The 26,944-nt window shown below is 40.0% G+C and overlaps 2 protein-coding genes across 3 annotated transcripts in view; both read left to right on the plus strand.

Annotated features, from left to right (window-relative positions):
• Positions 1–335: 335 nt before the first annotated feature.
• cplane1 (ciliogenesis and planar polarity effector 1) lies at positions 336–20,078 on the plus strand. Its single transcript, XM_077737763.1, has 47 exons — positions 336–482; positions 1,801–1,946; positions 2,046–2,181; positions 2,253–2,372; positions 2,470–2,702; positions 2,785–2,888; positions 2,970–3,126; positions 3,204–3,307; positions 3,380–3,562; positions 3,658–3,901; positions 4,185–4,915; positions 5,248–5,441; positions 5,844–5,924; positions 6,000–6,164; positions 6,502–6,657; positions 6,987–7,218; positions 7,300–7,427; positions 7,592–7,809; positions 8,048–8,212; positions 8,298–8,439; positions 8,781–8,878; positions 8,945–9,094; positions 9,179–9,290; positions 9,467–9,719; positions 9,856–10,827; positions 11,056–11,204; positions 11,284–11,423; positions 11,723–11,796; positions 12,187–12,460; positions 12,539–12,889; positions 13,677–14,150; positions 14,425–14,594; positions 14,669–14,735; positions 14,809–14,863; positions 14,948–15,193; positions 15,354–15,514; positions 15,646–15,853; positions 16,176–16,522; positions 16,588–16,738; positions 16,908–17,057; positions 17,406–17,442; positions 17,695–17,820; positions 17,897–18,065; positions 18,148–18,197; positions 18,334–18,489; positions 18,774–18,895; positions 19,111–20,078. The coding sequence occupies exons 2-47, from the start codon at positions 1,866–1,868 to the stop codon at positions 19,314–19,316; spliced, it is 9,042 nt and encodes a 3,013-aa protein (XP_077593889.1). The 5' UTR covers positions 336–482; positions 1,801–1,865; the 3' UTR covers positions 19,317–20,078.
• Positions 20,079–20,311: 233 nt separating this feature from the next.
• wdr70 (WD repeat domain 70) overlaps positions 20,312–26,944 on the plus strand; it is a 30,886-nt gene continuing 24,253 nt past the window's right edge. For both annotated transcript variants that reach the window (XM_077736896.1, XM_077736898.1), the window contains exons 1-9: positions 20,312–20,420; positions 20,949–21,002; positions 21,081–21,164; positions 21,229–21,304; positions 21,500–21,671; positions 21,868–21,927; positions 22,005–22,138; positions 23,076–23,229; positions 23,580–23,656. In XM_077736896.1, the coding sequence (XP_077593022.1) occupies positions 20,399–20,420; positions 20,949–21,002; positions 21,081–21,164; positions 21,229–21,304; positions 21,500–21,671; positions 21,868–21,927; positions 22,005–22,138; positions 23,076–23,229; positions 23,580–23,656 (833 nt within the window). In that variant the 5' untranslated portion in view covers positions 20,312–20,398. The remainder of the gene's footprint in view (positions 20,421–20,948; positions 21,003–21,080; positions 21,165–21,228; positions 21,305–21,499; positions 21,672–21,867; positions 21,928–22,004; positions 22,139–23,075; positions 23,230–23,579; positions 23,657–26,944) is intronic.

Consider the following 26,944-nt stretch of genomic DNA (forward strand, 5'->3'; position numbering starts at 1 on the left):
GTTCATAGTTTAAATGGATTGGACACGCAGTAAATTAAACGGTAATCTATAATGAACTAATTCATGATCATATTTCAATAGTACTAGTATCACTATTAATACTACCTAACTGAATAACAATGTATTGAACAATTTAGTCAATAGGTTAATGTATTATTAACGTATTCACTGCCACCACCCATGTTTTGCAGGCACTAATGATATTACAATTCATAGATTAATCGTAAGACAAATAGGGTCAGTCAGTCATTTATTAAAATTGATGAAGCCGAATAGAAAATAAATGAAGCGTCAATACTGACGTTGCAAGTCAAGCGTTGCTACGGCAACGGCTTTCCCCGACAGGATCATGGGAAGTTTTTTGCCTCTGCAACGGAGGGAGTTTCGAATCATTTGTTATTTTAACTACAGCAAAACAGACTCAAACGCGATTGAGCAAAAATGATGCCATTCAAGAAACGCGACATTTCATCAAAAAACGTGTAAGTACGCCAGATCTGTACGAAACTGCCCGGATTTCTTTTCTTTCTACAATTAGCTCGCTGGCTAAAGCTGTCACCCCCACCGTGTATTCGTCAAGGATGACAAAACGAGTTGACAAAGGGATTACACGAATATTTTTAGAATATGAGGGTCCTAAATTGTGCCAACTACAATCACGAAAGTGACGATGGGACCACGTCAGCGATCGCTAAGAAAAAGGGAGCGTTTTATCCATGATGCTGAAGTTAGCCCCACGTAGCTCCACCGTCGGGTTGTTGTGTTTTTGTCTCTTAACTCCTCCGTAAAAAAATCTGCAAATGCATGGGACAAAAAACCTGCCATCTCCCTGAGGTCAATTTGGGTCAGATCAGTGAACCCGATTACAGTGGTTTTGAGTTTCTTACTTATCTCACATCGCATACCAGGGGTTACCAACTCCGTATAAGTATATATAGTCACATAAGTAGTCAACAACATAAATAAGTAGACTGATGTTATTATACAAGTATAATTAGATTGAAAACCTAACCATGACATGCACAAATAACAAGAACAAGCAAATAAATAATCAATAAATGAGGATGAGGATGATGATGAGGAGGATGAAGATGAGGATGAAGATGAGGATGAAGATGAGGATGAAGATGAGGATGAAGATGAGGATGAAGATGAGGATGAAGATGAGGATGAAGATGAGGATGAAGATGAGGATGAAGATGAGGATGAAGATGAGGATGAAGATGAGGATGAAGATGAGGATGAGCATGAAGATGATGAAGATGATGAAGATGATGATGATGATGATGGTGATGATGATGGTGATGATGATGATGATGGTGATGATGATGATGATGATGATGAAGAGGATGAAGATGAGGATGGATGCAGATGAGGATGGATGCAGATGAGGATGGATGCAGATGAGGATGGATGCAGATGAGGATGGATGCAGATGAGGATGGATGCAGATGAGGATGGATGAGGATGAGGATGGATGAGGATGGATGAGGATGGATGAGGATGGATGAGGATGGATAAGGATGAGGATAAGGATGGATGAGGATAAGGATGGATGAGGATGAAGATGGATGAGGATGGATGAGGATTAGGATTTAATTGTATTGTACTTTATTGTATTTTATTGTATTTTGTTGTATTTTATTGGATTTTGTTGTATTTTATTGTATTTTATTTTGGTTTTATTTATGTGTGACACAACATTACAACTTTTGGAATTAGGGTTGCAATTTCACAGCCATTTGAATTGTATGCCGTGTCATTTTATTAATATGGGAAATTATCGTCATCTTTTTCCAGTGGCTTTCTGTACAATATTCAAAGAATGGTTTCCTGATAGACACTGATGTCGTGTGACTACAAACATGGAGCTAAAGCTAGACGTCGTCTTGTCGTCCAGCATCAAACGAAAGAAGCCATGGCCACGGTTTTGCTGGCTTGGACAGGTACAAAGTCACCCCTGCATGCAGACCTTTGAAACCCAATTATTTCGATTTTTCCTATCCCTCAAATTTGTTTTTTTTGAATGTTCCCCACTGCTACAGGAGAAGGAGTCCGTCTTCCTGTTCGATGATAAACGGATCAGCAAGATTGACATGGTGTCGGGTCGCACCAAGAAAAAAACTCCTGAACTCCATCCTTTTCTCAATAACGTGGTGACGATGGCTCCGTCCCGCAATGGTATACATTTCAATGTCAGGGATCAAAAGTATCTTTTATGACAAAAATAACATTTTTTTGTATGTTTCAAGGGATGTGGTTCTGTGGACTTCTAACATCTGGTGAGGTATTTTTATGGAACATGGACAAAGACTTGTTAAGGACCACTGCTGCAGTCCCTGAAGTCATTCAAATGATTACTGGTACTAAAGGTAGGCCAGTATCTTTGCTTTTTATGTACAAAATTATAATTCTTGTTTTTGATGCAACATTAGAACTGTTTTGTTTTATCATTATTCTTTTATTCAGGCAAAGCGGCACGGCTGTCGGTCCATGTGTCAGGTGAAGGGACGCGAGTCCTTTTGGTCAACACATATGGGCGAGTTCTCCTATGGGAATGTACAGACATCGCAGATTTGATTTTAGCACGTGATGGCATAATAGATGGACGATGGTCTGAAATTAAACCGACGCAAGACAACCCTCTGCCCATTTCGAAGGACAAAGAAGCAGCCCAGTGCAATGTTTTTGTGGAGAGCCAGGTTGGTAGTTTTTAGTGAGATTTGTGTTCCTAGAAGTTGTGTGTGTGGTTCTAATATTATAATTGATGGGTTTTCATTTCAGGCTACAGGTGATATCTGCTTATCTGCATTTGTGTTCACATCTGGGAAGAAGCTAAACATCACATTCCTCAAAATTCAGTGGCTTGATGACCATGATAGGTTTGGGTGAGTAAATATTTTCATATTTAGAGTAATGGTTTACATAAACATTCCAGTGAAATTTATTAATATTTTTTGTTGGATTAGCTCATTGGGATACAGCATACAATGGGCCACCAAAACGTACCCCCTATCACATCTCACTCCACCCTGCCAAGCGGTCAAGTCCAGGGGGGCGCTGGTGGTGGACTTTTCTCCTGACGGACAACTGCTCGCCATTGTCCTGAACCAGCGGCATCCCAAGGTAAGTATATATACACATGCCTCAGCCTCTTATATGTAAATTTCTCTGTAATGTAAATGTTTTTCTTTTGAACGCAGGCTACACAGGTTCTCTACATAAGCACACAGAATTTTGTCTCTGTACCGATTGGTCTTGAGAGATGCGGGTGTAAAGCGGAGCAAATTCCTTATAAATACACGAGGTGGACTAACGTTATAGGATCTGGATTTTTTTTTCGTAACATGAAAACTAACTTCTTTCCATTTTTATTCAGGTCATACTGGGTCGGCAGCATAAGCTGGTCTCATGATGGCCTTTTCCTAGCTTGTGTTCTGAAGAGAGGGGCTCTTCTTGTCCTGGCTCGACTTGGTGGGCTCCTCACACTGACAACCTCTGGTTGCCAAATTGACGCTGGGCCAAAACACTTCCTCCTTCTTCACCCACTGGTCACTTATCGGTTAGTCTTTCTTATAGGGCATGTCACAGTTTTGTGTATTTTTTTGTACGTGAGTTTAAAAAAATATTTATATATTTTCTTCATATACCAAGCAGACCTTCAACCGAGAATGCAGAGAGCCAGCTGTCCAGCTCCAGTGTATCGGCTCGGGATGAGATGAGGCAGCGCTATTCCGTCACGTGGCACCCCCGTCTCTTGTACTGCATTGTATCCGACGGCTACATGGCCACCGTACTGAGGGTCCTCAACAGGCCTTCTCCTGCCATGCTGGTAAAAGTGCTGTTGAATAAAACCAGCAAGGACCTTCAGAAGACCTGCCAGCTTCTGGATGCATCACAGGTAGGGTTATCAGTCACACCAAACAAACAATGCATAAAGAAAAGGGCAATATTTTATTTAATCAGAAACCAAGCATAAACATATGTTGAAGTAACAATAGTAAATTCTGTTAAAATAACTTTTGCAACATTTTTCAGCTAACTATACCTAAAAAACACAATTACCTTAATACATACAATCCATTTCAATACCATAATGTTCAGCTCATTTAAGCACTTTTTAGAAACTTGTAACATTACCAAACCTCCCACCTTATCGCTGAAGTTTTTTGTCATTTTTGCAGTCCTTTCCTGAAGATTACTTCAATATGGATGGCCCACCACCTGGTTCACAGCTGTCAGAGAGTGAACGGCTAGAGTTTTTTGACACTTTCCATGCTGTAGACACTGAGACCAACTTTAACCAATATGACGAAGATGACCCTGAGCGTGCCAAGCATCGTTTTATTCAGGAACTTGAGAAGGTCCAGAATGGGCTTTTGACGGTCTGGGCTCTCTGCATGTCTCTAGGAGCCGCAGTGGAAAACCGAGCTCACTTGCTCAAATACACCGTCTTTTGTGTGGCACAGCTTAATGCTTTATTCCAATTGATGTCAAGCGGCTCACCCCATTCTGGAAAGAGCATCCCTGCCAAATCTTGTATTCTTGACTTTCTCAAAAGGCTTTTTTTATTCCTTCCGTGGGACAAAGCTCACTCGGACGGTCCTGCTGGCCTTGGGCCAGTGGTAGATCTAAGTAAGCGTTTGGTCCACCAGCTGCTAGCCCCTTCGTCAGACTCCTATCCGCGATCTTGTCTGGAGAGACTATCCAGAGCTGTGTTAATCCTCCAGCTGACCTCTGAGGTCCTTGATTACACCTACAGCCTAGAGCAAAGAAACATCTGGTCATCAGGAGAGAAGGACCCTCAGCTATTAACCTCAGATGTGCACCATGCCCCCCTATTTCAGGATTATGGGGGAAATCAATCCGCTTTTTTTCATCAGCGTCCGCTCCTACCCCAGCGACCATCTAGCAGGTTTGTCTTTTTATCAAAATTGACAACAGACCTCTGCCTAGGTGAGATTACCTAGGTTTGTTGAGATTGACATTTTGAATATTAAACGTTGCTGTTCAGTGGAAGACATGACTCTCCAAATTGAGCATTTAAAAAAACAACAACATTAACTCATTAGCTACATAAATTGATTGCTATCCCATTGAAGTGGAAGCATCTATAATACTTGTGAGGTAAATCCCTATAATCAGATGATGACTTGGAATTTAGATTTTGCTTTGGCAGAGGTAATGTTTAGACTTTTCTTCCATGCAACATGCTTTCTCATTTTTTTATTTTTTCTTGCGCTGCAGACTCTTTGGAGTGTGGCAGTCTATCTACAAGTTCGCCCTATCGTACAAAGAAAATAATAAAGGCTTAAAGGAGGATGAGGAAGCAGAGGGAGGAGATGAAGCCTCATTGTTAGTCATCATATCAGACATTCAATCAGCTCTGCAGGAGACAGGAGAGAGTCTTGGGGATGGTCCTACACTTCTCAATCACAAAGGTAAGAAAGAAGCCAAATATATTATAGTTGCTACTTGTAATTTGTAACTAAGGCTGGCTTTACAGTGCAGGCAGCCGAATTTCAGTTTAATGGTTCTAACCCTATCTATTGGATGTCTATTTTCACTTGTAAATTTCAAGGTACACCCAATTTTCTCAGAACATATATTTTCCTACATCTTATAGAAATTCCATGTTCTGTCAAAAGGTTTAATTAATGATGTTAATATCAAAAAGGATGTCAAATACAACCAATAATGTCACATTGGTGGGATTGACTGTGTATGCAATCGGTTGTGCCACTTGATTGGAGTTATCCAATCCAATCCAATAACAGAAAAATACAAATAATCCTCCTACTTGTATCATGCAGCCTTATTTTGAATATGAATTGTGTTCTCAGGTGAAGAACTTTTCCTTTGTGGCATGTACCAACACAGCACTGATACATGGCGAACCCAAATTTGGGAGGAAAGTAAAAAAAGTATGTTTACTTTTAATCATGAATGGACTTACAGTATATACTCTAAAATTGTTCAAATATTTTTATCCTGCCTAGGTTCTCCTAATGGTGTCTTCCAGGAGACAAGACTTTGTCTGGCTCTCCTTTACAGTCACTTGTCCCAATACCATCTGAGAGAAGCAGTGGAGGTGGGAGAACACATGGTCCACTTGGCACTGCACAACGCTGGACACCATAATAATCAGATAAATTGCACGCAAGGTGAGTAAATATGATTGGGCGTGGCAAGCCAGAAATTTGAAGCCCTGCTCTAGACTGACAAAGTTCATTCTTAGTGATAGTTCCCTTCTACTGGCTAATACCTCTGCAATTAATTACACAACCCTGATACAAAAACATTTTAAAATAAAGCTCAGAGGATTGGCCCATTTACTAAGCTACCAAGTTTCAAGACAATCAGTTCCTCAAATGACAGAGAAGTAGGACTTCAAAGTAAATGTCAACAACAACAACTTGAGTAGTGATTTGACAGACCTTTTACATGTAAAAACGCAGCAGTTTATATAATGTGCTGAAGATCTAACTTTGTTTTTTACAGCTGACTCTTTACTACCGACCAACCTTCACAGCGACACAGTTGTTGCTGTCATTCAAACTCTGGCGAGGTTCATGGCTTCCTATTTCACCAATCAGCCGCTTAACATCCAACCTGCACACAATGTGGCTGTCCTACCTCCGTTACATCTACCTCATGGTCTGTGTTTATGATGCCTCACACTTGCTTAAAAAAATTGGCGCAATAACTTGTATGCCAAATTGGAGACCTGAGTGCAATATATTTGCAGTGAACTAAAGTTGCACTGTCTATGAAATAATCAGCACTTTGATAAATCGTTAACATAACAGATTAGTTACATTGAACAAAGAGTAGTATTTTATTAGGTACATAAAATGTTTTGGAGAGACATTTTACTGAATGGGTAAAAATAATGATTCACGCTTGTAGGTTGAAACAGGAAAGAGACCTTGTGAAAAAATTGTTCTCATAGCAGATAACCCTAAAATGACTTTCCTCTTGTGCAGCCTCAAACATGGGACGATTGGTCCCATTGTGTCAGAAGGCAACGGCTCGGGCAGTTCGCCAGCAGAACATGTCAGAGAAGTGGACTGTGAATTACGCCGTGGACCTTCTCTTGCTTGGAGGTCTGCTCCCCGAAACAGCTTATCTGGCTTCCAAACTCCGGGACTGGAAGACTGCAGCATCCATTAGCCTGGCTTACTTGCACTACTGTACAGACCACTTGGACTTCACTAAGTCAGTGTGCAATAGTGTTTTTTTTTTTGTTTTGTCTTTTCATCGCTATCACTGAGATGCATTTTGTCCTTTAAAAAACAGGATCAACAGACGCGAGTTTCACCTTCCAAAGGCCTTATTCCCAGAAAGCATTTTTCAGGCAAAGTTGCAGAGTCTTCTGGATATTGACAAGGAAGAGGACAGTGATGTGAATGATACAAGATTTACAGGTTTATGAACATTCCAAGATGCATACACACAGTAAAATAGTGCAGTCATTAATCTAGAATGGGGAAACTTTAGTGCTTAAGGGCCATCATAACATTTTTATTGAAAGCACACCCATTCCCACGTTAACCTTTCTTTCAGTGCACCTGTCTATTTGTTTGCTTAGACCCTGTGGAAGGTCAAGACTTGGATACAATGCATGAGTCTGCTCAAGCAATCCTAAAAGCATCTGTAATAGCTGGTGTGGACATTTTAACTTCACCATTGACTTCCTTAATGGATTCAGCCAAAGACATGTGCTCTGGACTTTCTGCCTTGGTGCACAGTGGACTGTATTTACCATCACCGCCTCTGTATTGCCCTCAGCCTTCCCCTAACACACAGGTACTCACCACAATAACTCATGCTTGCCAGAGGTCCTTTAATAAAATCTCAGCTCAAATGTATCATATGTACTATATGTATGTAAATGTGTAAAGCACTTTATAGAAACAGCCAGTGTTTTTTATTCCACTCCCTTTTATTGGTTTACATTGTTTTATTGGAGTATTTTTTTTTATAAAGGATGTGTAGTGTATAAACCTTACATTCAATCACAAGTTATATGCGGTGTGTCTTTCAGGATCCCGTGGCCACAGTAGGACAGCTTGCAGAAATGGTGATACGGCGCAACGTTTCTGGGATACTCCAAAGGATACTACTCTTGCTCAGGTCTGCTCGTTGTTGCTACTCTTCTGCTCAGTGGTACGTTAGTAACCTGCGGCGGGCCCGCCACGTTCTACATAAGGTAGGGTCTTTTGCATTAGATTTACTTAAAGGTCCTGTTTTGTATTCATTTTGACATATTAAAATTGTTACTTGTTTTGTTTAAGATTAAGACCAGGTACCCTTACCCATCAGTCCCCCAAGAGGAAAAGGTTCTCCCAGACAACTTGATGAAGTTAGTCAGCCATGGTAGATTCTTCAGACAAGGGCACACCAAATATCTGGAGGCTGATTGCATTCAAACAATTAGTAAGACACCGGTCATATTCATATAAATCTGACATCACTACAATAATAAGCAATATATATACATATATAGAAAAAAAGGTTTATTTAATATTGATTGAAATATTAAGGCTATTTTAAGATTAATTGGGTGGCATTTATTATATGAGGCTCCTTATAAATAAGGCTGCTCATGCCACTCATAGTGGAAGTTTAAAAAATAGATATAAAAGGAAAATTTATTCATGGTGTGTGATGAAGGCAACACTATACTTGGGAAAAGTTGCTCACTGGAATTTTTTTTTTGCGAAAAATATTTGATAGGAGCTCATCTAATGTCTTTGTCTCAAATTTTCTTCCACAAGTCTGTTTCAGGGAGCTGTGTGGTTTATGTTGGATGCTTCATGTCAGGGATCAGCTTTCTATTGCCTGCAGGAAATATCAGACTGCCAGAATGCAAAAGGTAACATCCATTATGGATGGAGTGTTGATTTCTTTTAACTGTATCTTGTATTTGTATCTTTTAAAGGCCCGTGATAATTCACAAGTGCGCTCATTGTGCACCGATGCTCTTCTCTGGGCCCACCGCTATTTACCTTTCTCTCACTTCCTGAATGCCGAGGAAATTCTGCAGGACCTCCTACTAAGCCTGTTGGCTGAAATGCCACCAATTGCTTTGGTTATTATTATACATATATATTTTAATCCTCAGTATTTCCTTCTTCTACACCTGCAAAAAAATAACAATTGTTTATCCTCCTAGGTGGCAGACACGCTAGTACTTGCCTTCCCAGAGGAGGAGAAGTCAGTCAGAGTCTCCCTCAGGGAGAAATATAAATCTCTACGGCAAAATCTGAAGCAAATGAGCGTTCTTGGTAAAAATCTTTGTTTTAACTTAAGTAGTATAACCCATTCATTAGGAAACATCTCAATATGAGCCAATGTTTTTTTTTAAATTAGTTATCCCTCAAACTGTAAGTCATTCTTATGAAAGAAAGTTGAAAGTGAATATAAAAAGTGAGCATTAACACTCATCTTCTGTGTCTTCTAGAAGAGGATGACAAACAGCCAGGAGGTAAATCAATGAAGTGTCTGATGCAAGACAAACTTAGGCTCAGAAGAAAGCACCTGGGTCGATTGTTGAGACACTTGGCCCCTGTGGAGCTCCATCTGTGGGAAAAACATGAAGATGAGGATGACAAGCATGGGATGGACTTCAACTTAACTGACTGCTCTGACAGGAAAAGTACTGAGAACATATCTGTGTGTCTCTCAACTGACTCTAGCATCCCATCCATACCTAGGTAGGCACTATCCAATTAATGTAGGGATATCTAACTCATTTTAAGTATGGTTCCTCCTCAAGAAAAATGGAAATGTACAAAAATATATTATTGGAGAAGGTTTTAATGCCATGGTTTACTGTGTTGTCTTCTACAGAGGCCTGAACACTAATACAACAAAAACTGCAGTTCTGACAAAGAGGGCAACATACGATATATCGGTTCCTTCCCTTCCCATTATTGGCAGCTGGGAGTTTGAGCTAGAGGATGATGAGTATCTTGCCTTCCTCGAGCTATTCCTCAGCTACATGCTGGAGAAGGACATTGGTGAAGTGAGTGAGCCTCCCTTGCTTAAGTCCTTTTGCACCACTTTGCGCGAAAGGGAGCTGCATTCGCTCACCTTCGACGTGCTCACCACGATGCATCGCCGCCAAAAAGATGGCCACCACCCAGCGAAGAAAGAATGCAGCAACGAGCTCCCGGTTTTTCGAGCTGGGTGCTGCCCCAGGCTCGTGAAGGGCGGTACGACCCCAGAGTCGCAAATTTCGGCGGTCTGGAATGATGCTTCTGAGTCCAAAAACAACATCTCTGGGTTGGCTCTGAATGACCTTATGACAGGGAGGCAAATGGGTTTGTTTAGCCTCAGACGCAAAAAAGCAAGCTCCGGTTCCCCCAGTAATCAAAGCGCTTTGGCGTTTGGCTCCTTGACCGTCATGGAAGGTAATGTAGAACTTCAACAGGTTATTGATCCTAAATTAGAGGCCCGCTTCCCAGTGCTGGGACGACTTTTGGAGTGGATGTTCCGCTGGGCGGACAAAAGGGCCTTCTTTGGACATTCTGGCAATAAGAAGCCAAAGATGGAGGAATCATGCCAGGATGGGATTGTCATCCGTGTCAAAACATCCGCGCCCGCCCTGCTCACTTCATTGACCTTGCTGGAGAGCAGGTTTATGCATCTTCCTCAGCCAGGCTTCTCCAAAGCACGATGGACTAATAATGCCCCTGTGTTGCAATACGAGGCAGAGAAGACGCTGGAAAAAGAGAGCTACGTTGAGATCGGTGAACCCGGATCAGCTAACAATTATTTTGCTGGTTATGAGAAAGTCATCCAACAGGAAGAACAATCTATGTGAGTGTTTTTTTTGTTTTGTGTGGTAAGACTAGTATGATGAAAGAGTGCCAATATTATCCTCATTTCAATTCCTTTTTGAATCATTGAACCCTGTCCTCTGTTATTCTTAGGTGTCCTTGACTTTATGTGCTTTGTGATTTTCCAGCGCATGAGAAACTGTTGGATGACTGAGACTGAGAATATATATTGTTTTTTTATTTATTTTATTTTTTGTATCTCTTTTAGTTGTTCTCTCACAGATGAGCCAGAAGAAGATAAGTCTCAAAGGACGTCTCTCCCCGATGAGGAAAAACTTCCTGCAAGTGCTCTGATACCAAGTGCTATTTTACAGGAACCATTTTTTGATGATTTGGATGTCACTCCAGAAAGAGAAGGCATGGCACTATTTTTATTTTTTTTAAGCCGTATACAAACATGCTAAATGATTATAATGTATTTTTTCCTATTCTAAAGGCAAGAGCAGCGATCAGCGTATGGAGCAGTTATCCTCTCTCTCCAGCGAGATCCTGTCTGAAAACTTTCATTCCCCTCAAGCGGTAGATATAAATCCTTTATTGTGGCTATTCCTAAACAGTACATGTATGGGTTATTTTGTGCCAATCCACCAGATTTTTACAAAGTTAACGACTCATCTCAGATTTACTTCATATTTGTTTTAGAACCCTGTTTCCAAAGAAGTTCGGACAGTGTTAGATTAAAAACAGAATTGCATGTTTTGCTAATCATGTTTAACCTATATTTAATTGAATGTAATCGTGAGTCATGATACATAAATGTTTAAACTCACAGAATTGTGTGGCTCAGTGATTAAGTTGTTGTTTCATGACTCGAATATCTCCCAAATTAGATGAGATTTTGGCATATTTTGAACATTACATAATAATTGCATGAGCATCAATATAACATGTCTTTTTTTCAGAGTTTAAAGCTAGAAGAACTGAGAGAAAAGTCCAACTGTATATCTCAGTAAGTTATTCATGCATTTGTTGTAGCTATTTTTCATGGTTTTGCTTTGTTAATCATTGATTGTGTGGTCAGCATCAAAATTACATCACTATTTCAGTATTTTGCCAAAATAATGCCTCAGTATTTTTCTATAGCAGTCAGGCTTTTTTCACTGAATTTATACAGTTTTTCTTCGACATAATATATTTAGCTGAGACATACAATGATGATTTAGAAAGGAAAATGTTAACATTTTAAGGAGCGCCCAAACTTTTTCATGATCAATAACCAACAGGTTTCCATCTGCCATCTACTGTCTAAATGTTCCATCTGAAATATTACATTTTAACTCTTGCCGATGATGGTATGACTTGACAATCATTGTTACTTTCAACTTTCTTGTCATTTCAGTCAACCCGAAAGCAATCCAGCGACTTGTGCACCGATTGGTTCGATCCCTCAATCTCCTCCTCCTGTCCAGCCTCAGGTGTCATTCCACACAGAAGCCCCCCATTCAAAATCAAGGCTTTACTCCAACACATTCCAAGACCATACAGGTTTCCAGCCTCAAACTTCTACACCCAATGTTCCTCCCCCTGACCCATGTGGCCTTGGCCAGTCATCCTCATCTCATGCTCAGCCAATGAAACAGCGTCTGGGTGAAGATTTATACCGACTAGTCCAGGTAACAACTCTCCCTGATTTGCCTCTATGGGTGCGTTGACGCTTATATGCCAATCTAAATATTGGACTTGTGTTTCAGAACATCAACTACATGAGTCTGATGGATGTTTTGGGGGCTTCATTTTCCAACCTGCAACTTGCCCAACAGAATTCCTTTTTATCTCAAGGCGACGTCAACCCCTTGCATCCTCCTGTGCCTCCTTCACCTTTCATGTCAAGTGTGCCACCTCAACATAATCCACAATCTGCGCACACCCCTGTAGTGTCTCAATTACAGATCCATATGCCAAATCCACAACTGAACAATCCGCAATCTATACCAGCCTCTGCACCCACGTATGTCTCCCAGAATCCGAGACAGGGTGCTCATGAACCAGATCATGTCGCCAATGTTCCTTTTGCTTCTCGTGGCGCAGAAGGCATATATCAGGTATGTTTTTTGCTACACAGTAGTTGATAGGTTCGTGTTGAGTCCTTTGTATCTATGATTTGTAATTTGTTAGTCTTACCAAGGTATTAAACCAGGTCTGGATGTCTTAAATAGAATAGTATTTTATTCATTCCCCATGTGTTAAGATCCCTTGCAAATGCAAAATTGACAAAATAGACAAATATAGAAAATATATATATTTCTTTTTATTGCAACTTGTTATTTTGGGAAGCATTTATTTTATTTAGAATGATTTATATTTGCATTATGTGTGCTTTTAAAAAAAGTACTATATTTCTAGTCATGTAATTGATTTAAAAAAAAACTTATGGCGAATCTGAAACTATACATGCATAGTGTCACTCAATAATAATTAATAATAATAAATAATAAGTATTATTATATGCATTTTGTTTGCATCAACCAGGCTGTTAACCCACCTAAACCCTTGGTGCGTTGTGCTTTATATGATCAAATAAGGAAAGTGTTGGTCGAGTTACAAAAAGCGATCTTGAAAGTATGAGGATGTCAGCTCCGTGCACAATTATCCACTGCATGATTTATCCCAATTAGTTCCGTTCAAAGCTGTGCTGTGCAACGTCTTTTGCTAAAATGTCAGAAAAGGCTTGTGCGTTGACGTCTTTCAAATGGGGCTGTTTGTTAAAAGATGACGCTAGATGACGCTCTTTATTTTAATAGTCGCACGCTCAATTGAGCCTGTAAACATGAATTTCTGCCCAATTGTCTCTTGACAAACTCATCAAGCTTTTTCTTTTGTCTTTTTCAGGAATTTCGTCCCCTCTCTGTGCCATCGGATGTTTACTTGCAGGAAAGGGGGAGTTTAACGCCATCAGCTGAAAGGCTTCTAACCACCACTAATACTAATAGACCGGCGCCTCCTCGTGGTCATATTAATGTAGACAAATTCTCTCAAGCCTCTGGCCTCAAGTTACTCCAACTGGACAGCAGTAGAAAGAGAGACAAGCAAAAGACAAGAGGTGTGCCTTTGGGCCAGAAAAGACACCTTCCGTTTAGCCGAGGAACTCCCACCTCGACAAGGAGTTCTCATCACCATAATCCCCCATCCGGGGCGGCCCACGACCATCGTCAACTCTACTTTCATCCAGGCACACCGCAGCAGCATATCAATCCCAAAGTACCTCCAGCACGTTCTCCTTTCCAGCCTTTCCTTGTCCCCACAGTGCCAGTAAATGAATCACCCAAACTCCAGCTTTTATGTTTAAACACTGAGCCAAGAAAGGTGAGCATGTATTATTTATTCTTAGTGACCATTTGTGCATCGATTATTATGAAATATCAATTAAATTTTAAGTAGTCCGGTGAATGAGTGTTTAGCGTGTCAGACTCACAGTTCTGGGGTATAGGGTTCGATACCAAGTCGGTTTTCAATGTGTGGAATTTGCATGGGTTTTCTCTTTTTTTTCTACGGTAATTGGAAACCACTTTTTAAGTTGTACTCTAACATTGTTAGTTCCCACTTCTTTAATAGGCTTCAAATAATTTGTGCTCCCTAGATGTCCATCCCAGCACATCACTCTTCCCAGAAGGCTCGCCTTATCTCCCTAGAGGAATTAGCGGGCTTGGTGGCGGTGAGGCGCAACTCTGAAGAGGCTCGGTTGCAGCTGCTCAGAGTCAACGATTCTGCCGAAACACACCGAGGAACCTCGTATTCCTCCAGCAAAAGGTGCAGTAACCTGAAGGGTAATATTGACAACTACTTTACACAGAATAGCCCTTTAACTGACTGTCTGGTTGCAGGCAAAAGAGAAGAGAACGCAAACTGAGTACAAAGCTGCCAAGTGAATCCATCAATGCCACAGAAAAGGTAGCGTTTTTTTTCTTCCCCCAAACCAAAAACAATGGAGACCTTCTTAATATGAATTTTAATATTTGATTAGCCACAAGAGGACCCAGAAGAAATAATCCCCACCCGAGAATCTGAAACTCAACCTGGTTTGTAACAAAAATTGTTGATTGTAGACTAGCTTTAGGATATAATTCACTATCATGTTGACAATGTGCTGCTTCTGTTGTCAGCGACCATTCTAAGTTCTTCGGGAACTAGTCCACCTGTGTTGATTGGTCGGGGAACTAGTCCACCTCTGTTGACTGGTCGGGGAAGTAGTCCACCTCTGTTGACTAGTCGGGGAACTAGTCCACCTGTGTTGACTGGTCGCATGTTACTAGACAAGATGAGAGTGACTTCAGCTGAGCTCCATGCCTTCGCTTCCACGTCTAAAAACCCGCCGGAGTGCTTCGACGCTTACACCAACACAGAGCCAAGTAAGCCTTTTCTTGCATTTAAGGCCATTCATTCACATAGAAACCTACAGTTTAGAATTCACTGTGTTATGTATTTTTCCGTTTAAATTAATTTCACATGTGCCATAATTCCTGGTATAAATACATGGTAAATTGTTTTTTTTTTTTTTTATCTTTTCAGAATGTTCTCCCATTCTTTTGGACAAAGCAGTGACAACCACACAGTCACAGTCATCCATTAATTCTACAGACAAGGTAGAAGAACACACATCTGAGAAGCTGAACAGAGAGAGCCCTACTCCATTTGCGGATATCACTCCAGTACAAGAAAAAAATAACCTGGTAAAATACTAGACCAATAAATCCACATAAATGTTGAATGATGAATAGATATAAGAAAAATGTTCACCACCATTAGGAAACAAAAGATAGAATGTTTTGTAATGTACTAACACTGATGTAATTTCTGACAGGATAAACGTGGGCGCAACTACTTGCGTGTCCTGGACATCGAGGAGGAGACATCACGTTGGGACTTGCCTCCTTCCAGCACTGAAAACAAAGACGCTTCTACCATCCCTCCTGTACTCACACCTGCTCAAATTCACATGCTCGCCAGCTCCATCATTAAGAGTGCCCCCCCTGCCTATGATAAAAATCCTAAAATTGTCTCTCAAACAGGTATGGATTTGAAATATCATCAATTATCCCATTTGGTTTGATTGTAGTTAATATAAAAGTGACCTGGCATGTTGGCCACACAGTTTTGAAATGAATGATTCAATCCTAGTTGGGTTCAAACCTTTCTGTGTTGAGTTTGCATGGGTTGTGTGGTTATTTTAATTTCCACCCCCAACCCCACAAAATGTCGGTTCGACCACTCTAAATATCTAATTTCTCTTCATTACAATTAGAAAAGCTGATTTCAAGTACAAATATTTGCAATGCCAGGTTGCTCATGCAAGTGAATTATTTAACTCAAAGCACCACTGTTATGTTGTAGAGATCCAAGAGGCCACCATTGAGCCCAACAGGGAACCAGAAAGAGTCTCCTATGAGGACCTACCAGAGTCTGAGTTCAGCACAGGCACGAAGATCCCAAGGAGTGATAAACATCCCAATCGAGAACTGAGGCAAAGCTACGTGCATTACAGTGAAGATTCAACAGACTCTGAGCTTTCCAAAGGCGCTAAGACCCCGAGAATAGACATACCCAACCATCACAACTCTCAAACTGCCTCCGTCTGGTTCTCGTCCCACTTGTCCAAGCTGGATTCCCAATTGGCTGTGCTGCAGAACATTGCCGACTGTCTTGAGAAGGACTTGCCAAAGTCTAAAATGGAAAAGGAGGTACATTGCTGCATACTCATGTAAATTAATTTCAGAAACTAAAGCAGGTTTTTGTTCTCCTGTAGTACCACAAGCCAAAACAAGTCTGCCCAGCCTCACCTCCAAATGTGAAGCCTGCTGTAAGAAAAACCGTAAGACTGTCCCTACCAGCGGAAAAGCCCAAATCACAGCCGAAATACACTCACACCAGTATGAGAAAGAACCCTCCTGAAATTAGTAAGAAAAACTTTTTTTTCTTTTTTTTTTAAATCAAAGGCCTTCATTGTTGTCATTGTTATGTGTTGTCACACAAAGCATGTTTAGTTTCCAAAAGACACAAACATACTAAGAGTTAAGCATAAACCTCTTTGTTTTTAATTTTCTTTGCTTCTTGATTGCTTCTAAGGAGCCTCACAGCCTCAAATTCACGCTCTATCGGAACATGACATTGTCAAGGAGGAAGAGGAGGACAAGGAAGACGTGTTCCGCAATGTCTACCACACCCCAGTTCCACATCCGTCGTCCTCTCAGCCACGTCATGTTCACCAGAACCTGAGTAAAAACTCAACCTCATGAGATTTTTTTCAATAATGCGTGGCACCCCATAGCTGCTCTTCTAGCTATTTAATGTGCTACTTGCCATTTACTCATTGAGTGCCATTGACGGTGACATATTTCTCTCCCATTTTGAATCTCCCAGTCAGAATGGGCCAGTTCAAATGGATTTGATGTACAGTATCTGTCTCTCAATGAGTTAAATGTAGGGATGTCCCGATCACATTTTTCGACCTCGATGCTAGTCCCCTAATTGTGCCGATCATGTGATCGGATCAGGGACATCCCGAGTTAAACTTATTAAATTGCTTCAATGACTTCATGTTGTAATAATGTTCTCTTCCTCCAGATCACATGCCAACTGGAACATCAGACACATTTGATGAGTATGTGGCTTCAAATTATTATTTTCCATTAATTCTTGTTCATTATTGTTTGGGATGTAAACATTAGAACATAATTGGTGTCAACTAGAAGCACACCCACACTTGATACAAAAATATACGCATCCCTGATCAAATGATAGTTTATTTAGTGATATTTACCCATGTTTTTGAAGCTTTGTTACAGCTTATTTTAACAACTTTATATATATTGAAATTTTAACCACACTGTCTTTCCGTGTGTTTTGTCTTCAGGACTGGTAACGAGAGTCTGGACCAAACAGGGATGTCGGATACAGCGGAGATCCTGGAAGGTTTGGTTCGAGAAGGTTATATTTCCCAAACTGACCTGGACGCATCATTATACCCGCTCGACTGCAGGTACGATTTCCACTCGTTGATGGAGTAGTTTGTCAGGATGAAGGAGCTGAAGGACAATTTGACTCTGACACAGCAGGAATGAGCAACAGGAGATTTCCCCGAGGCGCTCGCATCCTGACGAGGATGACGAGAGACGGGAACTGAGGATGTGGATGAAATCCAAGCAGAGAGAGAGACATTCTGTTTATCAAAAACAGAGAGCCAGCCTTCGTGAGAGGGAGATCCAGCCATTTTCCAGGACATCAGTCAGTCTTTCACTTGCTGTCAAAAATAGTCCACCACATTTGATGTAGCTATCTAGTAACTGATCTTTATCCTGCTTTACAGAAATCTACCAGCCAAGCAACTGGTAGAAAAATCACGCAGGAAAAGCAAAAGTAAGTTGTGTTGCAATTTTCTCATAACCTGGCTGGGCCTGTCACTTAAACATGTAGTTTTTTTTCTCTCTCTGACCACAGGAATGTTTATGTTAAATAATATGTAATATTTTCCTTTTTTTTTTTGGCTCGACAGGGCAATTATTTTGAAACAATTCAACCAGAGGCTCCGTGACGCAACCTCATTGGCAGAGAAACTTCACAGCAAGCCTATTACCGGCTCTAATTGTGTAGTCATTGATGTTCCCGTTCTAAGGTCCACGTCTGCTCCCCCTATTGTTGGAAATCAGAGGTAACGTAACTTTTTCCCCCTCACACATATTAACTAACACTAATGATTCAAAGGGACATACAACTAAACTCTAATACCAATATGTTTCCAAAACACTGTTCTGAGAGCGAGGGCTCATGAATTTTGCCGGGTTTTATAGACACATTTTGGCTAATTTATATAATATAACCTCCATTTAGAAATTCTTTGATAGCATCCAGATGGCAGGTGTGGATTAGATCAATGTCAGATTAGATTTTTCCTGAGTTTGAGGGATTTCAAATATTCTCTATGGGCTTTTACAGCAAAGATGAAAGTCTAAAGCGTCCCCAGGGCCAAACACAAGCCCAGCGGCGTCCTTGGACTGCCGAAGCCCCTGGAAGACCTTCAGAAAACAGCGGGAGCCATGAGCTACCACAACGACCAGGTATCATAAAATTGATAAGGTAGCATCTCACATAAGATCTTGCAATTTCTGTCATTTGGAAATGATCTTGGAAAGCTGCACACACCTGCCTTTTATGCAGTCTCGCAGTTGACCACACATTTTATCGTAACGCAACAAAATTGCAGAAGAAGTCAAGCGAGGCAAACCATTTACAGATGCAATGCATTCACGATGATGTCTTACGCTCTCATCAGGGACTTCTGTTTCGAGAGTGCATCCAAGGGCCCACGAGGACCATCTTATCACACACCAAGGTGATGGAATTCACCAGTGTGACGGCGGCGTCAAAGGAGTGGCGGCTATGGACTGGCTGGACAAACTGTCAGAGAGCGGAGGCAACCTCAGCGAGGTCGACTGGGCGGCCATTGAGAGGATGGCAACCGCAGAGGAGACCTTCTAAAGGGAATTTGTTCCTTCTCTTAACCAAACTGACTTAAAAAAATCCTGTACAAAAGTTGTTCTACGGCATACACAATTTGAAATGATCAAAAAATGTTAGAAAAATATGGAAAAACATTTAAGTTCACAGGTATGTTCTATATACTGGGACTGTGGTCTCATGATTTATGCGTACTTGAAGTCTTTGAGGTACAAGTCATCATTGGTTGTTGTTTTTATTTATTTTTAGGGTCTTTGCATTGTGAGCAAAACTGAAGATTTTGTCTGTGGTGTAAAAGACATCAACAATGGGGGCATACACTTTTGCATTAGAGAAAGTCCAAATGTCAACATTGGGAAACCTTTATTTAGTGTCTTATTAGATTCCATGATGGAGATACACCTCACTAGTTTTTATTTACATGAGTGTAGAGATGCTCAAAATGTTCCATGATGGAGATACACCTCACTAGTTTTTATTTACATGACTGTAAAGATGCTCAAAATGTTCGTTATAGTTGGTTGCCCAAAAATATAATCACATTGTGTACAATATTCAAAATGTAATAATTTTGGAGTAAGGCTGAAATGTAAAATTTGGAATATGCAGAGTGCACTACACTATTTTGGATTTTAAAAAAATGGGCCAATTTTCTACCTGAATTTTTTTACTTTTGACTTTGACATTGAGTGTCACAAATGTCACTTTAACATGTTCAGCAAAATGTTTTCAGTTTTAAGAAGGCATGTTTAGTTTGACAATAAAAAATAATGGCTCATGCAAGTGTATTTTGTTGAATTGGACCTGAGAGTGACCTTTATACACATAGATTTCAGGATTTAAAAATAAATCTTAGTCATATTGTATTATTAGATTATTTTTATATATATTTCAGGTTTTTTTTCTTTCTCCACTATGAAATAGTAATGTGTTGCATTTGTCCTACATCCCAGAAACACACATATCCACGCAACGTCAGTTGCCACTTGCTCAAAGAGGGCAGTATGCATCTAACCTTGTATATATGATATCTGTGCGCTGTGATTCCAAAGAAGAAGAAGGCTGTGCAACAAGAAGTAGAAGAATCACTTCCGCCGCACAATATGGATACAAGCAGCACTGGAGGTACCCTGTCTTGTGCGTTTTTGGGGGTGTTATTATGTTATTATTAATTATTACAGTTGTGAACTCGTGTATGACTTCTTCCGCAACCTCTACTATCTGCAAGGGAAATTGCGCCTTTGTTAAATTGTGGATCATGTTCTGATGCCTTAGCCCTTGTTTTCCTCCCTCAAAACATGTGATATTTTTCCCATTAAGTCATAACTCGATCATGGATCAGATCATATGAAAAGCATTGTGGTGATACCGACAAATTAAAAACCAAAGCGAAGCAAAGTTGCGAAATTTAAAAAAAGTGTAGATCTATATACTTGGCTCTACTTGCGGGGATGCTGGAGCCTATCCGAGCTGACTAGGGGTAACCCCTAGTTACCCCATCATGTATAGTAAACTATGTCACGCCAACTACAGTGTTACTTAGACGATGGTATTGCTGTACATACATTGGTAACACAAATACCTAAGTGATTTTTAAATATGCTCTCTTAAAGTATGAATAACTGAAATGTAATTTATAATGCTGATTCCCAGGTAACATGGACACCGATGGAGACATCACTTCAGTTATGGGATTCTCTGGCTTTGGTATTTATTACACTATTGAAAAGTGCATAATGATCATTTATGTTCTGTAAAAAAAACCAACAAATTTGTCACATCCAGGAAAGAAGGCCCGCACATTTGATCTCGGCTCCATTTTTGAAGAAACCCGCCGTACAGCCATCGAGAGGAGTCGTCATACGTTAGGTGAATTATTAACCCAAACACTTTTTTAGATATCGTGTTTTATGTCAAAATTGTTTCTGTTCAGATGCCAGGCAGAAGGAAACATCAGGGGAATGCTCATCACATGCTCCTGTACAAAAAGTCACAGAGAAAGCATCTAGGTAACCAATGTTTTTATTGTTTACAGACATTTCTACAATTTTACATGCATAAAATAAAACATTGTCAATTTTATCATTGGGTTTACATATGAGACCCAATTGATGACTTTTTTTGCCAAGATGAGCAATCACACAGTTGAAAGTAGGATCTTCATCCTAGAAATTCTGTATGTTTCTTACTGTCTTCATTTTCAGAAAAGAGGACGGGGACAGCAGCAGTTCAGATTCAGAACTTGTTGGCCCTATGCCACCTCAAAAAGACTCAAACCAGGAAGAGGACCATGATATGGTGGGCCCCCCAGTTCCTTTAGATTATGAAGCCACACAGAGTGACAGTGAAGACGATGAAGAGGACGAAGATGACGACGTATGTCATAAATACACACACTCACCTGGGATCATTTAATTGCTGTCAATGGCAGCCAGCACGTTAATACTTGTAATACTTTTTATTTTTATTTCTCTGAAGGTTCTTCAAGTATTTTGCCAAAATAGAAATAAAAAAATAACATACATAACATTTAAATATCTTAAATAAACTAATTTCATCTTTCCTGCCTTAGAATCCTGTCAAGAAGATTCCAGACTCTCATGAGATCACCCTCACGCATGGCACCAAAGTGGTAACTGCCATCTTCTTCCAGCCTTCTTCTTTTGGCCTCCTTTTTTTTTAAACTCATTTTGACTTCTCTATGCTCAGGTGTCTGCTATGGCCTTGGATCCATCAGGGGCCCGTCTAGTGACGGGGGGCTATGACTTTGACGTACGTTTCTGGGATTTTGCCGGCATGGACAGAGCTCTGAATTCTTTCCGCTCTATTCAGCCGTGCGACTGGTGAGTCCATGTTACCGGATGTGGGATAAAAAATGTACCAGCCTCAAAGTCAAAGTCATTACTATTGTTATTGTCAACAAATATAAGCTCTTAATGCTTAATATTAGTAGTGTAGTTTGTTAACCTCTGCCTCTTTTAATGTAATGCAACAGTGGTGTGATAACGCAGCATGATTCTCCATTGCAGAGTGCTGATTTGGCAACCCAAAGGGGAAAGTATGTTGTGCCTTGGTTGCAGTAAAAAAAAATTGACCACTAGCTTTACATATTGCTCCTTCTAAATGCATTTGCCATTGCCCCACGCTCAACACACACACACACACACACACACACACACACACACACACACACACACACACACACACACACACACACACACACACACACACACACACACACACACACATTTGTTTATCCTACAAGCAGATGGTTGTGGCTATTTGTTTGCATGTTTACACTGTGATTCACAGCTATAAAAAATAGCAAAAGTCCAATGGTATTTGTTTCCTTCAAAGCTGAGCAGGCCTTTCTCGATTTTTACCCATGTGCAACATTTAGATTGCTTACATCTACCTCTCCCCGGGAGTTTTCGTGCTTGCTAGTCCACAGATGTTTCAGACTGAAAGATTTATTATGTGAGGCTCAATTTAATTTCCGCTTTGAACTTTTTTGACGCCGTACGGCCACTATGTTGATTCTCCGTCCACATCCTGCTGTGTTAATGCTATTTCATAGTGACCTAAATTGCTCATGTCAGCCGGGTTAAGTGTGGACTCAGCTTGCATGCCTTGGTGCACTCATGCATGCAATTTTGGGGAAGGCCATGAAAAAAAACTGAGAAGAAATATTATTCTTATAAAAATGAAAAATCATTATTAAAAGTTTTTTATCCTGCCGGTATGCTAACCATTTGATGGTGCTTCTATTGTCCCTTCAAGTCATCAGATCCGAGCATTGCAGTACAGCATCACTGGGGACCGCATATTGGTCGTGTCGGGAAATGCACAGGCCAAAGTTTTGGACCGTGACGGCTTCAACAAGATGGAATGCATTAAGGGAGACCAGTACATCGTCGATATGGTCAACACTAAGGTACATTTTTGGATTAAACAAACAAAATGCAGTGGGTCCTCTAATTAGGAATGCTTTTAAATACAAAATATTCAGGTTACGAAAAATGTTGATGGGATTTTTTTGTTCCAAGATACAAAAAAACAATCCAAGTTATGAAACAACAACAAAAAACGTAAACTAAAATGAGGCTAAATCCCTTAACATTACCTCCTCCATCCCAAGAAATAGTGAAATTGCTTTCAGCTATAAGTCCGACACAGGTAAATAAGGGGTAATTATTGAAATTTAGCACATGTCTAAAATTTGGCTCTATTCCTTTGCGGTGTGTTTTTCTTTAGTTCCCTCCCCTTATTGCCTGTTATTTTCAGGGCCACACTGCTATGCTCAACGACGGCTGCTGGCATCCCAAAATGAAAGAGGAGTTCATGACGTGTTCTAATGACGGGTGAGTGACCTTGACCCAAAGCCCACCATGCACTCTACTCTATGTAGACAACATAGACAAATAATTTGGATTATAAATTGAAAAAAATATGAATTTCATTTTACAAATATGTAATTGCACAGAAAATTAAATATTAGGCATTATTAAGGTATAAGTGAACGCAATTTCCACAGGCATCTATTTTTAGAACAGTTTTAGCCAATCAATTGTTAAGCCAATACACTTTGCAAGTGTGAAGCGAGTTTGCTATTTTTATACTTGTATTTGGGTCTATCAGTATATTTTATTTCCATATGTAGGTTTAACTGAATATGGCTGAAGTGTCAGTTTCTTCGGCTATCAGAGATCTGAGAAATATGTGCTTTTCATCTCTTGATTATTTCAACCACTGTTCTATTTCCCTCTAAGCTTGTTGAACTTTTTTTCCTTTTCCCCAAGCCAAGCTTAACTGGCTGCCACACAATGCAAGCATGAGGGACACTTTTCTTTGCTACCAGCAGGGAGCCCTCTTATCCAGAATATGCTTTTTGAAAGAAAGACTTGTGCATTGCATTATATAGAACGTGAACACTTTGCTGTCAAAATAGCTCTTTTTTATTTTTTACCACATTTCATTGCAATTTTCAGGTGTTTTGATAATATTTATTTGACAGGTCCTTCAATTTGCCAAACTGAGTGCAGAAGTTCATGATAAAAAAAAAAACGGTCTTCCTTAAGACTTTTTGCATGGGCTCAGCAATGAGTTTGTGTGACCAGCAGTGTAGACTCCCACCACTGCAGTGGTAATTAATTAAAAACATGACAGGCAACCGCAGCCTGATGTTTTACCAGAGAGACAACCATCCCAGATGTGCCTGTGCTTATTTAGCTTTCGCAGATGCAATGGAAATCCTCCCCTGGCGCATTAGCACCAGTCCACATAAATGAAGCTTGCATGCAGAGGAACAATTGTAGGTGCCGCTCTGGTTGACAGTTGAGAGTCATGTGGTGTTGTAAACTCATCACCAGTTCAGTTTTGACAAACACATTTCTCAAAATTGAGTTTTTCTGCAATTGTTGAAAGGAAACAAATCAGATGAATAAGTGGATTCTGGTTGAAAAGAATGGCGCGATCATAGCAACTTTGATGATTTATCCATGTCCCATGAGAGTAGGATTTATTCATGCTTTCAAAACTGGGAGCATTATCTGATAGGTTGTAAATGAACTGAAATGAAATCAAAATGTGTTATTTTAAATTACAGATGCAACTCGCTGGGATTAATGACGCAGCAATTTTGAGGTGCCAAGGTTGATAAAATCTGACAGAATGCTGGATTCGGAATTGAATCTAATGCAACTATACTAGCAATATTCTTAGATATTTCTTAAACACAAAATAGTGAATTGTGTTATATTTTTAGTTTTTAAAATATCAAGAATCTTCTATTATCAGCCTAAGTGCTCCTGGTACTGTGGTTCACTTTAACTAAGACTAGTCCTTCCAACTTGTAAGTCAAGGTACTGCTGTAATTTGATCTCTGGAGTTCCAGGGAGATGTCTGGCAAAGAGTATTTATATACGTATAGTGATATACTGCCTCCATGAGTGGATTGTCAGAGACACCTGAAAACTGTCGGGGGGTCTCTTTTTAAACAAAGTAAAATTGAAGCTTGCTTTATATTGGCCCGGAACACCCATGCGATACTCCCCGGAACACCCATACTGCACTTTGATGGTAAATAATTCCTTTTATGACAATACACAATGTTTTTATAGATTGTATGATCTTGCCTATGGTCATCGTCAATAGGCCGTTTTCAATGCACCCCAGTTGGTCAACTGTATCAGCGGGTGTTAGCAAAAAAAAAAAACCTTCTATAGATGTTAAACATTTGTCCTTCTATCTTTCTTCTCTGTTAGGCCATCTTTTGTCAGTTATGTGAACAGATTTTTTTTTTGCCTGATCACTGGACTGGCCAAACCCTTTTAATTAAACTTCAAGTTCTGCCGACTCTCATTCATGGCAGCTGCTCTCCAAATTCACCAGCATGTACCATTTTTCTTGGGAAGGGGGCTGTGATTGCAGGTGGCAGTGATTGTATTTCAAGTCAATACATTGAACTGGTCTTCGCATGAGGCCAGGGTTCACATAAAGATTCAAAAGGTCTTTTACACTCACAAGTCAGTCAATATGGATGTGATTTTGGAGCTCCAAAACCATACCATCATTTAAATCCTTTTCATATAAATTCTTAGAATAAAACAGAAAAGACTGGCACCTAAATAATGATATTGCGATGCAAGCCTGTGAATATCAATGCAGGAATTAAAGAAAGCAAGAGAACTGGTGCCATACAGGATTTTTTAATAACATTTGTTTGATTGTCACAAGTTCAGTAAAGTAAATGAAAGAGCATTGCCAACAAGTCGTATTGTTGTCAGCAGGGAAGGAAAAATAGTTTACATGCAATGGGAAACACTGCCAATGGTTTACATGCAAGGTGGATGTTTCTATACACCACTGATCTCATTCAAAATCTTGTGTTAAACGTCAATACACTCTCATATAGGTCTTTAAGGTGAATTTTTTTTTGGTCTTTAGTTAAACATCCACAGAGGGAGTAAGTGAGGACAAATGACCAAAACCACTGCCTAATTGAACCCACATGCTACACAGATTCACACCCATAAACACACAATTTGAAGAACGTTCTTTAGGATTCCTCTCATTCTGGCACGCTTACAAGGTCACACAGATGGATTTCAACGAATCACCGGAATTCACAGTGACATGTAAAATGTTCATTTTCTGAACATATTACTTTAATCGTAAATAATGTATTATTAGTGGTTTCTTTTTCTGTTTTTTTGTTCTTTCTTTGAAATTAATTTTGTGTGATTGAGGTTAGACCCTGCAAAATGCATAAAGATATGTCAGGCCGACTCAATTGGCCACGACTGGGTTATTAACAGAGTGTTTCAGATGATGGCTCTTTATCCATGGCTAGTCTTCCATGTCCCACCCAAGAACATACACATACCACAGCCTCCTTGCCTGAATTTGTCCTAAGCTGTGACTGAATCGTTGACTGTCTGGTTTTGGTAATCAATCAAAGATGCACGCAGTAAAGTTGGTGCAAATTAGGGTGCTATTTTATAGGGAAAAAACTGACATCGTGACTTTTGGGAGATTTGCCATACATTGAGATATAAAATATTAAAACATTTTCTCCAGATGACTTGAATAGCTCTGTGGGTTGACTCACCTCGACCACAGTGTATTTATATAATACAGTTTAATCCAGG

Source organism: Stigmatopora nigra, chromosome 17 (assembly GCF_051989575.1).
Source record: "Stigmatopora nigra isolate UIUO_SnigA chromosome 17, RoL_Snig_1.1, whole genome shotgun sequence".
Lineage (NCBI taxonomy): Eukaryota > Metazoa > Chordata > Actinopteri > Syngnathiformes > Syngnathidae > Stigmatopora > Stigmatopora nigra.